General features: G+C 43.7%; 1 protein-coding gene across 5 annotated transcripts in view; it reads left to right on the top strand.

Moving 5' to 3' along the window:
* NTRK3 (neurotrophic receptor tyrosine kinase 3) overlaps positions 1–13,701 on the top strand; it is a 421,270-nt gene that overhangs the window by 265,291 nt on the left and 142,278 nt on the right. For all 5 annotated transcript variants that reach the window (XM_083475053.1, XM_083475052.1, XM_083475051.1 and 2 more), the window contains one exon: positions 157–345. In XM_083475053.1, the coding sequence (XP_083331179.1) occupies positions 157–345 (189 nt within the window). The remainder of the gene's footprint in view (positions 1–156; positions 346–13,701) is intronic.

Below are 13,701 nucleotides of genomic sequence, written 5' to 3'. Positions count from 1 at the left end.
AGCAAACAGATAGTTCTGAGGCATGCAGAAAACTCATAAAACAGGATGCAGTCCCCTGTAATGACTGGCTCCGAAATGAACCACCCTGAAAGGATATCAGAGAAATTGAGAACATACTCTTCTGTTTTCTTCATGGCTTACTGTGTTTGCTTCTAGGTCCTGTGGCTGTGATCAGTGGGGAAGAAGATTCTGCCAGCCCCCTTCATCACATCAATCATGGCATCACCACACCTTCGTCGTTGGACGCTGGCCCGGACACAGTGGTGATTGGCATGACCCGTATCCCTGTCATCGAGAACCCACAATACTTCCGTCAAGGTCACAATTGCCACAAGCCAGACACATGTAAGTGTGTTTTCAATGTTTGCCTATGTATGATGAGGTGAAGACAGGGTGAGCAAGCCAGGGGAAAGTGAATTGAGGAGTATGAAATGAAGATGCATCAGGGGCAGAGAGGGTGGAGAGCGGGTCTTGTATGGTCCAGAAACCAGAAGTGAATCTTGTGCCCCCAAAATCACAACATACACCATCCACTAATCACTTCCTCTAGACATGACACCAAATTTTGAGAATCTCATCTGCCTTTGAGCATTATATAGAAGACTTCCATGAAAAGAGGAAGGTAAATAAAGGATATGGTGCAATGAGAAGCTTCCACCTTTCACTTTCTATAGGCTTCTCCATGGTTGTGCCACCAGGACTGTCCTATTAAACAGCAGACAACGCCTAGAGAGGGGGAAGAGACCATTAGTCAATACATTTCCTGTGCTATGATTGTGCATAGAGATACAAAGGCAAGAAGTGAACCACTGGCAATAGCAAAATCGGTAATGAATGCTTATATATACCTGGACAGAGGATGAGGCTTCATATTGTGCTGACAGTGCAGAGAGTCCAAAATAGCTTGAAAGAACTAGTTTCTGAAACACTATTCACAGTTGGCACAGACTCTAATCTTAAAGACTGCTGAAACAAAGAACTGGAGCAGAGTGCCTGTGATCTGCAAGTATTTGAGCAACTTGCAGGTTTCCAGTAGGGCGATGCCCATGTTTCACTATTCTGCCTAACACAGAGCTTTTTGAAAGATTGCTCCAGATGTGGCTGAACTACAACTCCTATCATCACTGATCATTGACTGTGCTGCATAACAGAACAGGAGTCCCCCACCACTTGTAGGGCCACCGTGATCTACAGCAACCTATTTTATGTTGGCATTACTATATGGGGCCAAGTAACATCCAGTTTGCAAAGCCCTTTTGCTATTAAACCAGCTGACATGTTCATAGGGACATTACTGAAACATTCTTTGCCAGTGGTTTGCTTCTTGCCCCATGACTCTTGTGGGATAGCTCCTTTTTTTAATCCCAGTGAACACTGAACTTCTTCCATTAAAATCAAGAACATCACTGGGAAATAACTCATCCTTTCCAGTTTGTCGGGGGCCCTTGTAAGAGCATCTAAGGTTGGTTGAGACATATCTTCAGCTCTGTAGATTTTCCAGAATGGCTCCAAACCAAACCATATGAAAGGTCCCACCACTTCTTCCCCACCCGTGTCATACGCTTCCCATCCATGCGCTTTGGCATTGTCTATGTTTCCTGCATCTAGTCAGGACTGTGGAAGAAAACAAATCTCACCCTGTTCATGGAGGTGGGGAGTCTCAGAGGTTCAGTGGGAAAGCTCCTTGCCAATGGCTTTTCAGCTGCGCCTTCACTGTTCTATAGCTTCAAAGAGTGTGGCTTGGAAAATGCATGCTTAGGATTCTACTAGGCCGGAAGATTTAAAACTTATTAATAGACTATGCATCACAACTCTGTACATGTCTGTTCAGAAGCACGACCAGTTGAATTTAATGGGATTTACTCCCAGGTAAGTTTTTATAGGGTTGCATCCTTAGTTGGTTTAACCAGCAGATCTAATTATCATTAGGACTGTTCCAAATATTTATCATATTAGGTGTTTAAAGGTAAAAAATAGTAATTGCATAATGGACACACACACACACACACACACACACACACATGCAAAGACCTTAGTTTCATCTTTGTGTAATCCTCGTTCATGCCATTGTTACCCCTCAGTGCAACTGCATTAGTATCATCTCAACACCACCACTGACACACACCCTTCACCCTTCTTCTTCTTTCTGAACTAATGGCATGGGCCATTCCAGCCAATTAGAGATCCTGTTGTGAATGGCAGAAAACTTCACTTTGCTTTGATCAGTCAGATCCGGCTGCATGACGACATCACTGATGGCAAGTGAGGGCAATTTAAACAGAAAAGCCAACGCTTTCACAGAGAGTGTCAGAAAATCACTAATAGGCAGAAACATGCTTCAGTGCTGCTTAAAATGTTGGGGGGGGGGAAATGGGGTGCAGTTTCAGTTTTGCCCTGATTATAATTGGGGGATCAATTTTCATCAGAGGGGCTGGAAGTTAAGGCCTGAGGCTATTCTGGTTTAGGTTTGCTTCTGTAATAAGGAATGAAAAAGAAAGTCTGAATGACAGCCTTTCCTTCTAAAACAACATGTGGTAACTTTTGTGTAAATTCTGTCACCCTTCAGCATCTCAGAAAGGCACATGAATTGAGATTTTTTTCTTGTAATAATCAACTAAAAATGCTTTAATCAGCTTGACAGCCCTACCTTTGAGATTCCATGTATTACTAGGCAATGTTGATGCCTTACTCTACACACCTGTGTGTGTCCATCAGCCAGCCCAGAATAGTTTATTGTCTCCTTTTGTAACTAAGGACGAGTTTGCACATTCAACAAAATCAAATGTTAAAGCCATCCCTGGACTTCAGACTACAGGCTTGGGTTTATGTATTCAGATGCCTTTACTGACCTTAGCTTGAGTAACACCAAGGACAATGAAGAGGAGAATTTGAAGGCATTTACATTCTAGGTACTGTACCAGGGAATGTGAACTACATATATATGCCTCCCACTCGCATTGTTATAGTTGGCAGCACTGCCAGGGCAAGGCAGAGTGGGAAGGAGCAGGGATGGGGCAGGTCATTCTTCTTCATTTTGGATTATGGTCCGAGTTGGAGAAGAAGTTTGTGGTGGCTCAGGAGATTGGTTCAGCATCTGACCTTGAATTCTGAGAAAAGCAAATTAATATCTCAAACCATCGCTACCACCAGTTCAAATCTGAGTGGCATCATTACACATCACAACTATTCACATGCAAATGTGCCAGAGTATGACCCTCTCCATTCTTTCCCAAGGTGCCCCTGTTAAGTTTACCAAAGAGCTCCTTTCTAGAGAGCATCATTACAGTTTCACTGAGCATGTTCCTCCTTCTGGGAGGGAAAACAATGCAAGTACATATAGCTGGATGTGTGAACATATTTGAAACAACATCCCAAACAACGCACATTAGTTGGACTCAACAATATTTGCCTTGGAGGTTTCTATCCTAAGTATGCGGGGAGGGGGAGTCTCTGGAACATGCATTCTATCATCCTTCTCAGGCCCAATTTATACTCTACTTTGATGTAAATAGGCAGGGAATTCCAAAGTACAGGTGCTGCCACACTAAAAGATCTATTTCTTACAAATGCAGAACAGGTGTTTTGTGGTACCTGTAACTGTGCCACAAAACACCTGTTCTGCATTTGTAAGAAATAGACGGGGACTTTCTGCGTGCAAAGCAGTTCTTCTACTGCTGGGCTATGTTTACTGGTCCTGATCTGAAATCAAGCCCTAGGGATAGACATCTCCCAATATTGGAGACATGAACCACTTTTTAGGATGAGTCTTGTCCTTGTTGCAGATTTCCCCCTCCGCCCTAAGTGTGAACCAAACAGCAACACCAGCATAAATTAAGCTCTGGTTTAATTAACTAACAGCTATTGTGAGCATCATTCGTTCAGCCCATGATGGAATTTCCCCCTTGGGGTGGTCCTGTGCTTAATAGGCACTATAGCTGGAAGGAAGAGTCAAGGCCCGTAATCTGGAGCGAGTGCATCAAATGGTGGCAAGACATCACTCACCAGAGCAATGGGCTGTGTCCTCTTAACTCCACTTGGCTTTGACTTTGATTGTAATGTATTTGTTTGGTGTATGTTTCTACTAAGAAAGGGGGCTGGTTCACACCAGGAAATGGAGGAGACGGTAGCTCAAGCAGCTCCCCCCCCCCTTTTCTAGGTCAAAATCTTTCTCGCTCCCTTTTGCATTCCTAGAATGCACTTTAAAGAGTGCTTTCTGAACCGCAATGAGTTGGTATTTTCTTTCGCTGTCATCGGTGGCATTTATAAAACATGCCAGCTGCCTTGCTTATGTGAATGACATTGGTTGGCTCAGTGGATTATTGTTTGCCATGAATTGGAAAGGTCCCTATAGGCCAGTCTGAGGTTTCTCAGTTGCCGGGAATCCTACAAAGAGCCAGGTGCATTGAACTGGAATAAGGCTAAGACGGTGGTGGAAGTAAACAAGCAAACAGAGAGCTGCAGAATACAAAGTTGGAGCTGCAGTCTTGAAGGCATATGATACAGTAGAAGCTAAGCCAATCTTGGTCTGGTCAGGACCTCCTGGCGAAACCTGTGTGTGTGTCAGGGACCGTGCTGAGGAGGGCTGCACTGAGGAGGAATGGTGGGAGACCCCCCTCCCCCTGACCCTGAATCTTCCCAGGAGAAGGAAGGCAAGGCAGAAAAAATTTAGAACAGTGGTTTGCAGAGGGGCATAGTTCAGAAGGCAGTAGCTGGGAAATACTGGATGGGGAACAACTAGCAGAAGAAACACTGGAAGAGAGAATGTTAACTGATTCACAGTCTCTGAACAGCATCCCCACCCACCCATCCCCAAGGGCACGGAGAGCTCAGAGAGTGTTAGAACAGAAAGCGCAGAGGGTGCAAACTCAGATTACAAGACATAGGAGTGATGTAGATTAATAGGGACGGAGGAGGAGTGAGCCTTAATTGGGAGCACTGCCATTCTAGGGAGACGCTTTCTTTTCTCTCTCACTGTGTTTATTAAAGAAACTAACTGGTAAGACTTCCCTTTCATTTGATCTGCTTATTTACTGCCATGGGTGAGGAAGCCAATTCCCCGAAGCCTGACAGTTTGCCAACTTGAGGTCCATGATGTAACATAGATGTAATAAAGCAAATAATCTGGGCAAGGCTGTGTAAATTTAGCAATCTTATCATAAGAACTAGTAACTTGAGATCTGTTTATGAAAAAGCTAAGTCACTCAGGAAAGTGACTCCTGTGGCTCAGGTCCAAATTGCAACCCCCCCCAAACGCATTGATAAACCAGTGTGACAGTTGATTGCTTCTTCAAATGGTTTGGCATTCGCGACCTAAGATTTATGCCAGAGAGATATCTCTAACAATAAGTGGTGTGGTAATGATTTATCCCTCCTTTAGATTTTATCTTCTTCTCTATCCCACCGTAATTGTGATCTGGCATGTTCATAATGGAGTGTTTCATATCATACCATAAACCTTCATTTGATGCCAGAAATGCTTTGTCAGTACTGTCAGCACCATGAATACGATTTCTCCACCCATTTTCCAAAGACATCCTCCTGTATCCACAACACCCTACCTGGAAAAAGAGAGTGGGTGAGTCTGAGATTTGCAGCAGAATTCTAATCATGCTTATTTGGAAATAAATCCCATGCATATCAGTGGAACTTGGTACCAACTAATATCCTTAGAAATGCCGCCAAAGGACTGATCAATGAAAGCTGTTAAAATAAGTATTTTGGGTGACATAATTTTGTGCATGCAGACCAGAGACCAAATCAACAGCCTTCTGTACATGCTGGTATTGGATGGATCTTTCTATTTCTGGTCAGTTTCAGTTTCACATGGGTTCATCCATAAGCTTATCCTATCCCTTTTTATTTTTATTTTTTTGAGCTGAAAACTGTTATCACAAAATCCATAGACATGTAAAAGGAATGTAAGACGAACTCAATGTAAGATGGCCAACCAATTGTCTGTGGGAAGCCCATAAGCTGGCTTTATGCAAATATATGTAGGTTTAATCAATTAGTTGATTAATTGGCTAAGAATTCTGCAATTGGGTGACAGTCCTTATCACAATACTGAAAATAACAAATGGTAGAAAAGGACAGCGTTTGCTTTTTGTTCAAGTCAATGGAAGCTAAGTCATGTCAGCCTTCAGAGCTGTCTGCCAGATGGTTTGGACCAGGCATAGGCAAACTCAGCCCTCCAGATATTTTGGGACTACAATTTCCACCATTCCTGACCACTGGTCTTGTTAGCTAGGAATGATGGGACTTGTAGTTCCAAAACTTCTGGAGGGCTGAGTTTGCCTATGCCTGGTTTGGACTGTAATGCCAATCAGCATGGCCATACCAGCAGGGGCTGATGGGAGTTATAGTCCAAAACAACTGGAAGGCATTGGGTGGGTGAAATTGGAACAAAGTAGAGGGGAGCCCATTGTTTTCAGAACTTTCTTCTACTTTTCCACCTCCTTCCCTTGGCACTGCAGCCTTGGCTAGTCTACACAGCCAGTCCTTCTTTGATGAAGTCCATGCTGACACAAGTTACTGATTTGAAATGGTGGGGCGGAGAGAGAGAGAGAGAACTGTATATGCTTAATGCACTATTAATAGTACATTGGCATGATATAGATTTCTGTCACTTTCTATACTAATAGACATTGCTTATCACTTTGCAGGGAAAGGGGAGGGGGAAATGACGGATGTTTATTCTAAGCTACTTGGTTCGGTCTAATAGAATGGCTGATGAAATGCAGAAAATCATAGTATCATCAAATCGGCTTCCTGCTACCTCTGAATCTGGGATGCCTTGTTATGGGCTACAAGACCTGGCTGTTATTTCTTGTTAATGAAAAAAAAGTCAAATAGTGTTTTAGGGCATCAGCAATGTGCCTTTGTCCTGTGGCTTGGTGATCCAGTTCAGAACTTTTTGCCAAAGGCTGAATCTCATTACTGCACTAGGATCCTGTGAAGGGGGTTGGGTGGGGGGCGGCAGTGCATGCCCACTCAGAAAGGATCCAAACTGGGTTATAATATCTAAGTGGAGTTTCCAGGAGTTACAGTCTGAAAAACCCAAGGGATTCCTGACTTTTCAGTGGGCTACTTGAGAGCAATTCATGAGACTTTTTATTGCATGACAGTTGAACAACTTATATCGGGGATGGCAGCTTGTGTCAAACTATATCATCACCATCGTTTGAGCTTTTTATATATTGCTTAATCATCATAATTTCTAAGTGGGGTACATATTTTATTTTATTGTTTAATCATACAGTGGCTAAAATCAATTAAAATTGATCATAAATGCTGAGAACTTCCTCAAAATGCTTGCTGGAATATAAAAGTATTTGCCAAGCCCCTGAGCTGAACTTCAACAGGGAGTGAGCCTGCCTAATCTCAGCTGGGAGGCCGTTCCATAGAATCTGGCTCAAGCCAAAGGGGACCACTAACAGAAGACTACCCCTCAGATCAGGCAGGGATATAAGGAATCAGGCAGCCCTTAAGATATCCTGGACCCAAGTTATTAAGGACCTTGCAAGTTAGTACAAGAACTTTTAACCTGGCCAAGTAGCAGATGGGCAGCCAAGTGTAAGCTTTTAAGCACCAGTGTTATGTGCCAGCTATAAGTACCAAGAAACTGACTGTGCAGAATCATTTATGCAATCTTCTAGGAACACAGGGAGCTGGTGTATAGCAAGCCAGACCTTTCATCCATCTAGCTTAGTATTAATCTACACTAACCAACAGCAGCTCTCCGCTGTTTTAGCTGGGAGGTTTGGTGATTGAACCGTGGCCCCCTGGCATGTGACGTGTATGCTCTAGCATGCAGGCATGGTCCTGCTATTGTGTTAATACCACTGCCCCTCTTCAAAGGGATCTCAGGGCAGCACATCTCCTTTCCTCCGATGTTGTAACCTCCCATAACTTCCTGTGAGGTAGGTTAGGTTGAGAGATGGTTTCTGACCTTTGGCTCTTCAGTGACCTTCATAACTTAGAGGTGATTTGAGTTGAACCCAGGTCTTTCTTATTCTAGTCCTAACCACTAGGCCATGTTGCCACACCTGCAGGAGCATACTTCAAGCAGATTTTCTCAAGCCTTCTGCATCCCATCTGTCCCAGCCAGCTTGGCCAGTGGTCATAAACAATGAGTGCTGAAGTCCAAAAACGCTGGGAATGACACCAGGTTGGGGAAGACTAATCTGAATATTTATGCCTGTTCTCCATCTTAAGAGCCTTATCTGAATTTCCTTATTTTCTTTAGTGATCCTTCTTAAGATTATGCAAGGAGACTCAGAAAAAGAAGAAAATGAGTAAAGAGGAGAAAGAAGCCACTCATTTTCTAGACAAGGTGATTAGCAAGTTCACTAGCGCTCCACTGAGGCGCTATTTAGGGGAACTCAAGTCTCTGCTTAAGATTGTAAGAGACTCCCGTTCTCTTACAATCAGTTTATAGGTAATTGAAAAGTCCCCCCTCCTCTTTTCAATGATGTGATGTTGTCTGATTATAGTAGAAACACCTGGCAAGCTTGCTGTTTTATTAATCCCATATGGCAAAACATGCATGGAATTCTGAGGTTTAGAGAGCTTTGCAAAGAAAATATTGTTCGTTACAGGCATTTCCATTTATTCATGGCACATGAGGTTGGATGCCATCCTGTTCTGGGCAAGTGGCAAGCTCCATTGCAGACAAGAGGTTGGGGTGCACCACCCACCTCACATGCCATGACTGATTTGGGGGGGGGTTTCCTACAAACAGTGGCGTAGCGTGGGGGGTGCAGGGGGGGCCGGCCGCACCGGGCACAACATCTGGGGGTTAGGGTTAGGGGGCACAAATCCACGGGTTAGGGGGCGCAAATTACTTGCCTTGCCCTGGGTGCTGACAACCCACGCTATGCCACTGCCTACAAATACTCTGTTAGGGATGTACACCTGCAACAAGATTCAACTTGCTACAGAGTACCTTAGAGAAGCAGTCCGATCTGTTTCAGAGTCACCATGTCTTTCCAACTTGACTTGTTATTTGGGAATGAATTAGATCTTTTTTTAAAAAAAGGAAAAAAGGAAAAGAAGAGCTCCGTTTTCTCCCATTCACTATAATGGAGGAATATAAAAATAGCTAAAACTTGTTTTACCTTTTCACAGAAGCTGATGAAATTTGCAGGCATAGCAACCTCTCCAGTGTGGGTTAAGCCTGCCAAACTGCAGGCAGATACAGCCAGGGATTTTCACGCAGGGTGCCTTGATATTTTGTTTTTGCTTTAAAAAAAAAACAACTCCAAAAAGTCTGTAACTTTTTCATTTCCTGCCAGAATTCAGTACACTTTTCAGGCACAGTAATCCCTCATGAGAGAATGAAGCCTGCCAAATTTCAGAACAATGGCTGCAGCATTTCTTCTGCAAGGGCAGACTTTATTGTTTTGGGGTGAATACAACAGGAATCAGGGTGGGGGCAGAGGGGGGGCGTTGGGATGGAAAAATGAGCACTGGGAAGGTAATGCATAGTATAGAAAACACTATGGGAAATACTAGAATGGGAAAATGTTAGTCCCAGCAAATACCCTGTTATCCGAAGGGTCAGTTGTGGTGGGGATGACCTTCTGAGCAACAAACACCCTATGGATTTTGAAAGAGATGGCCTCTTTGCTCTGGGAGAAAAAGCTCTCTCCACTGACCTGCATATAGGAAGGCATAGATCCACATGAAAAACAAAGATTTTATCCTCAGTCTAGATCCCTGAGATTGAAGTACCCCAAGAAAAGAATTCACTGTTATTCTTAATTCATTCATGCCCGAGATACCAGAAGCCAAAACTTGTCCTCTCTTTGCTCCTAGACTTGACCAACAAAATGAAAGACGTCACTTCACTTTCTGCCTTATTGAGATCTGGGCATTTCCCAAGTCAGCTTGGTTGTTGTTGTTGTTGTTGTTTTGGGGGAAGGGTGGTTGCGATTTTTTGGGACACCTGAGGCTTCAAAGCAACTCTAAAGTTAGGGAGTCTCTAAATAGACCTGAGTGCAACACCACTCTCTTTGCTTATGTTGCCCAGCAACTGGTTTTCAGAGGTAACCTGCCTCTGACAGTGGAGAGAGAACATAGTCATCATGGCAGCCTTATCCGCCATGAGAGTTTATCATTCAGAATCTGCCACTGCATCCCTAGGGAAGCAGTGGGTCGTGGACTCTTATTACAAGCGCTGGTGGCCCACTGTACATGCCTTGAGGCCAGGTCTTTTGTGGCGACATCCTCCACTTCAGCAAGAGAGCCAGGCTCTCCATGTGGGCGTAGCAGACGTCCTTCCAACAAGCATTTTAACGACCTCATTTATTACATACTGCCCTTGCATAATTGCATATTGCAAGTTAGTAATTACACATATTCACACTAATCGAGTAATTAAATATAATTATATAAGAACTGTAAATACATGGCAATCCACACACACACTTTCCGGGGAGGAAACCCTTCTGCATAATATAGGATTTTATTTCATATAGATAAATTGATAGTTTATCCACATGGTATGTCAACTTTCTGTTAAAATACTGGCTGGATTGGGATATTAGGAAGCTGCTGTATACTGAGTCAGACCATTGGTCTATCTATTTCAATTTTGTCTACTCTGACTGGCAGAAGCTCTTCAGGGTTCTCTCCCAGACCTGCCAGAAAATGCGAGGTATTGAAACTAGGACGTTCTGCATGCATAGCAAATGCTCTACCACTGAGCTTGTCATTGAGAGGGTTTTGCCCAAGTGCTGAGGTCCAAAGAAATATAAGTGCCTTGGACATGAAGCAGGCAGATAGCCTGTAGGCTGAGGTTCGGCAGACTGAAGACCAGTAGTTTGGTGGTACAGAAGACAGACTAGGTTGCCTCCTTGTCAGACCTTCAGGAAGCTTACAGACAGACCATATTGGGGGTCTGATTCTGGGAAGTAAGCAGGCTGAGGTCCAGAGTCAAATGACATTGCCAAGGAGAGCCTGTTAGGGTTAAGTTTCAGATCAGGCAAAGAAGAACCAAGGAATGGAGCCAGGAGATATGGCAGACAAATTCTGGATCAGCGGGCCTAGAAAAGAAGGAAATCTTATTTTTCAACATAATGCTCACAATTATGTAAACCTAGCCATGCCTCCTCAGCTTATCTGCTGCAGCTGAATTGATGAACCTTGTAAGAGTGGCATTGCAGCATGGGGTGGATAAGGTGGATAAGTCCTTCAGCTTGCAAGCTGCGTTCATGGTTCAGGGAGCAAGATGCCTGACTCCTGCTGCCTGGATTCATAATTTGAGTCACCTGATGCCTCACACTCCTTCAGCAACAGGTCATCCTAAGTGAAGGAAGGCAACTCATGGCAGAGTTTTCAAGACAGTGGCATCAGATTGGTTTCATATGAAGTCACCTGCTGGGAAGATTTTAGGATGTGGTATTGATGCACCATCAGTAAATGCCTGTAATTCATTCGTCTAGCAAGTAGCTCCAATGACATAAAAAAAACCAGTGGCTCATCATACTTGGCATCCCAATGACATATGGCATTTATTTATTTTGGAGGTACTGCATGGGGTTCAGGGCTGTTGCTAACTCCTAGTCTCTAGCTGCGTTGATGTGATGACCCTAGTTGGGATATCTGATTCCAGATTTCCTCCTATGTTCCTTTAAAAAAAAATCATCATACATAAGTTATAAACCCTAATAAAAATGATGAACAAAATACTACAAAAAGACCAGACATGCCATAGGGGGACACATATCCATTCTCTTTATTTGTCAACAAAATTGGAAGATATGATGAGACAACTGTTCTTAGAAACATTAAGATGTCCATATTTTCTCCATTGGTAGCACTGAATAGTCTTGCAGGTTAGTTGTATTGGTATAAATGATCAACTCTGATCATACAATATAAAAATGTTATGGATTTTCTAAGCCTCTGGAAATCTACATATTTTTGTGTGTGTGTGTGATACCACAGATGTATTTGCAGGCTTTGCAAAGCTTCCATTTTTGTTCCAGAGATACCCTAGCTGCTGCTAACATCCATATAACCAGTTCTTTAGTATTCATGTATGATTACCCCACGTACTTAGAAGTCTCTCTTCTGATGTGCCAGGTGTACTACAGTCCCTGTTTGCCAACACACAGGTGTGTTACTTACTGCCTACAGCCAGGAGGTTGGGATCTGAGGTTCTGCCTCGTTGGCTCCTGTTTCCCTTTCACAAGTATTCATGGCAAGCGTTTATATCAACAATACAGATCAAAGGAAGCTAAGCGTAGCCCGCAAATGACTAAAGCTGACAGCACAGCGGTGCCTGGTGATGTTGCAGCAGGGATCAACCACACTCCTGGGTGCAGAGAGCCCATTTCCATTAGAAAACAAACCACTCAATTAGTTGAAACTCCCTGATGGGGAAACTGGCATTCATCTGTTAAGCGAAGAAATAATGCTAATTGGAGCATTGGGTGCTGATGAGCTTGCCTTCTCTGCTAGAGTCTGCTCCCAGTGGCTAGTTCAGTGTTTCCCAAACTTGGGTCTCCAGCTGTTTTTGGACTACAGTTCCCATAATCCCTGACCACTGGTCCTGCTAGCTAGGGTTGATGGGAGTTGTAGTCCAAAAAGAGCTGGAGACCCAAGTTTGGGAAACACTGGGCTATTTCAATTGGGGGTTAGAGAGGCAGACTTCAACCCTCACATGCAGACAGACAAATCTGGCTCTCCCAATTCTCTGCTGGTCCAGTGAGGCATTGACACCAAGATGTGCTTATCAATCAAGTCTAGTGTCTGCATCGGACACTGTTGGGACATCTGCTAGGGCTCCAGATCTCCAGCAGCAGAATTCACCACTAAAATATTCTCTAGCTGCCCTTCAAAACTAATTCTCCAATTGATGTTGAGAGGTTAGTGGAATACCAGTTGATGGAAACTGCAGAAGGGGAGATAAAAAATTCCTTCCAGTAGCACCTTAAAGACCAACTAAGTTAGTTCTTGGTATGAGCTTTCGTGTGCATGCACACGAAAGCTCATACCAAGAACTAACTTAGTTGGTCTTTAAGGTGCTACTGGAAGGAATTTTTTATTTTGACTATGGCAGACCAACACGGCTACCTATCTACTACTGCAGAAGGGGAGAGTGCTCTTGGGCCCAGGTCCTGTTTGTGGCCTTCCCACATGCATATGGTGGACCACTGTGGGAACTGGATGCTTGACTAGAAGGGTCATTGACATGATCCAGCAGGCACTTCTCATATTCTTAGGTTTCCAGTTTAATTTCCAACAATACCCTAGCATAGCATCACTCCATCACCAGACTTGGTGCAAAATTAAAATGGCAGCTGTCTCACAGTGATCACCTGCTGTTGTCACCCAACATCAAGTAAGCCTGCATTGACATAGGAGCAGAGACAGCAGAGGGCACTCTGCAGAGTGCCCCTCTAACCCTGGAGCTGTTGCCAGTCAAGAGGACCTCATCTAACGACCATTTCCTGATCATAGTTGGTCTTCCATTAAGTATGTAAACATGAGGAGAACCATCTATGCCACCTTGAGACCCTTGGAATATAAAGTTGGTATGTAAAGGCAAATAAAATTATATTAGACACACACACACACACACACACACACACACGAATAAAATGAGATTAGTGGTAGCAAGCAAATACAGTGGTGCCTCGCAAGACGAAATTAATCCATTCCGCGAGTCTCTTCGTCTAGCGATTTTTTCGTCTT

Source organism: Podarcis liolepis (assembly GCF_965112155.1).
Source record: "Podarcis liolepis genome assembly, chromosome: 14".
NCBI lineage: Eukaryota > Metazoa > Chordata > Lepidosauria > Squamata > Lacertidae > Podarcis > Podarcis liolepis.
The sequence above is the reverse complement of the archived record's forward strand: the minus strand, read 5'-3'. Positions and strand labels throughout refer to the sequence as shown.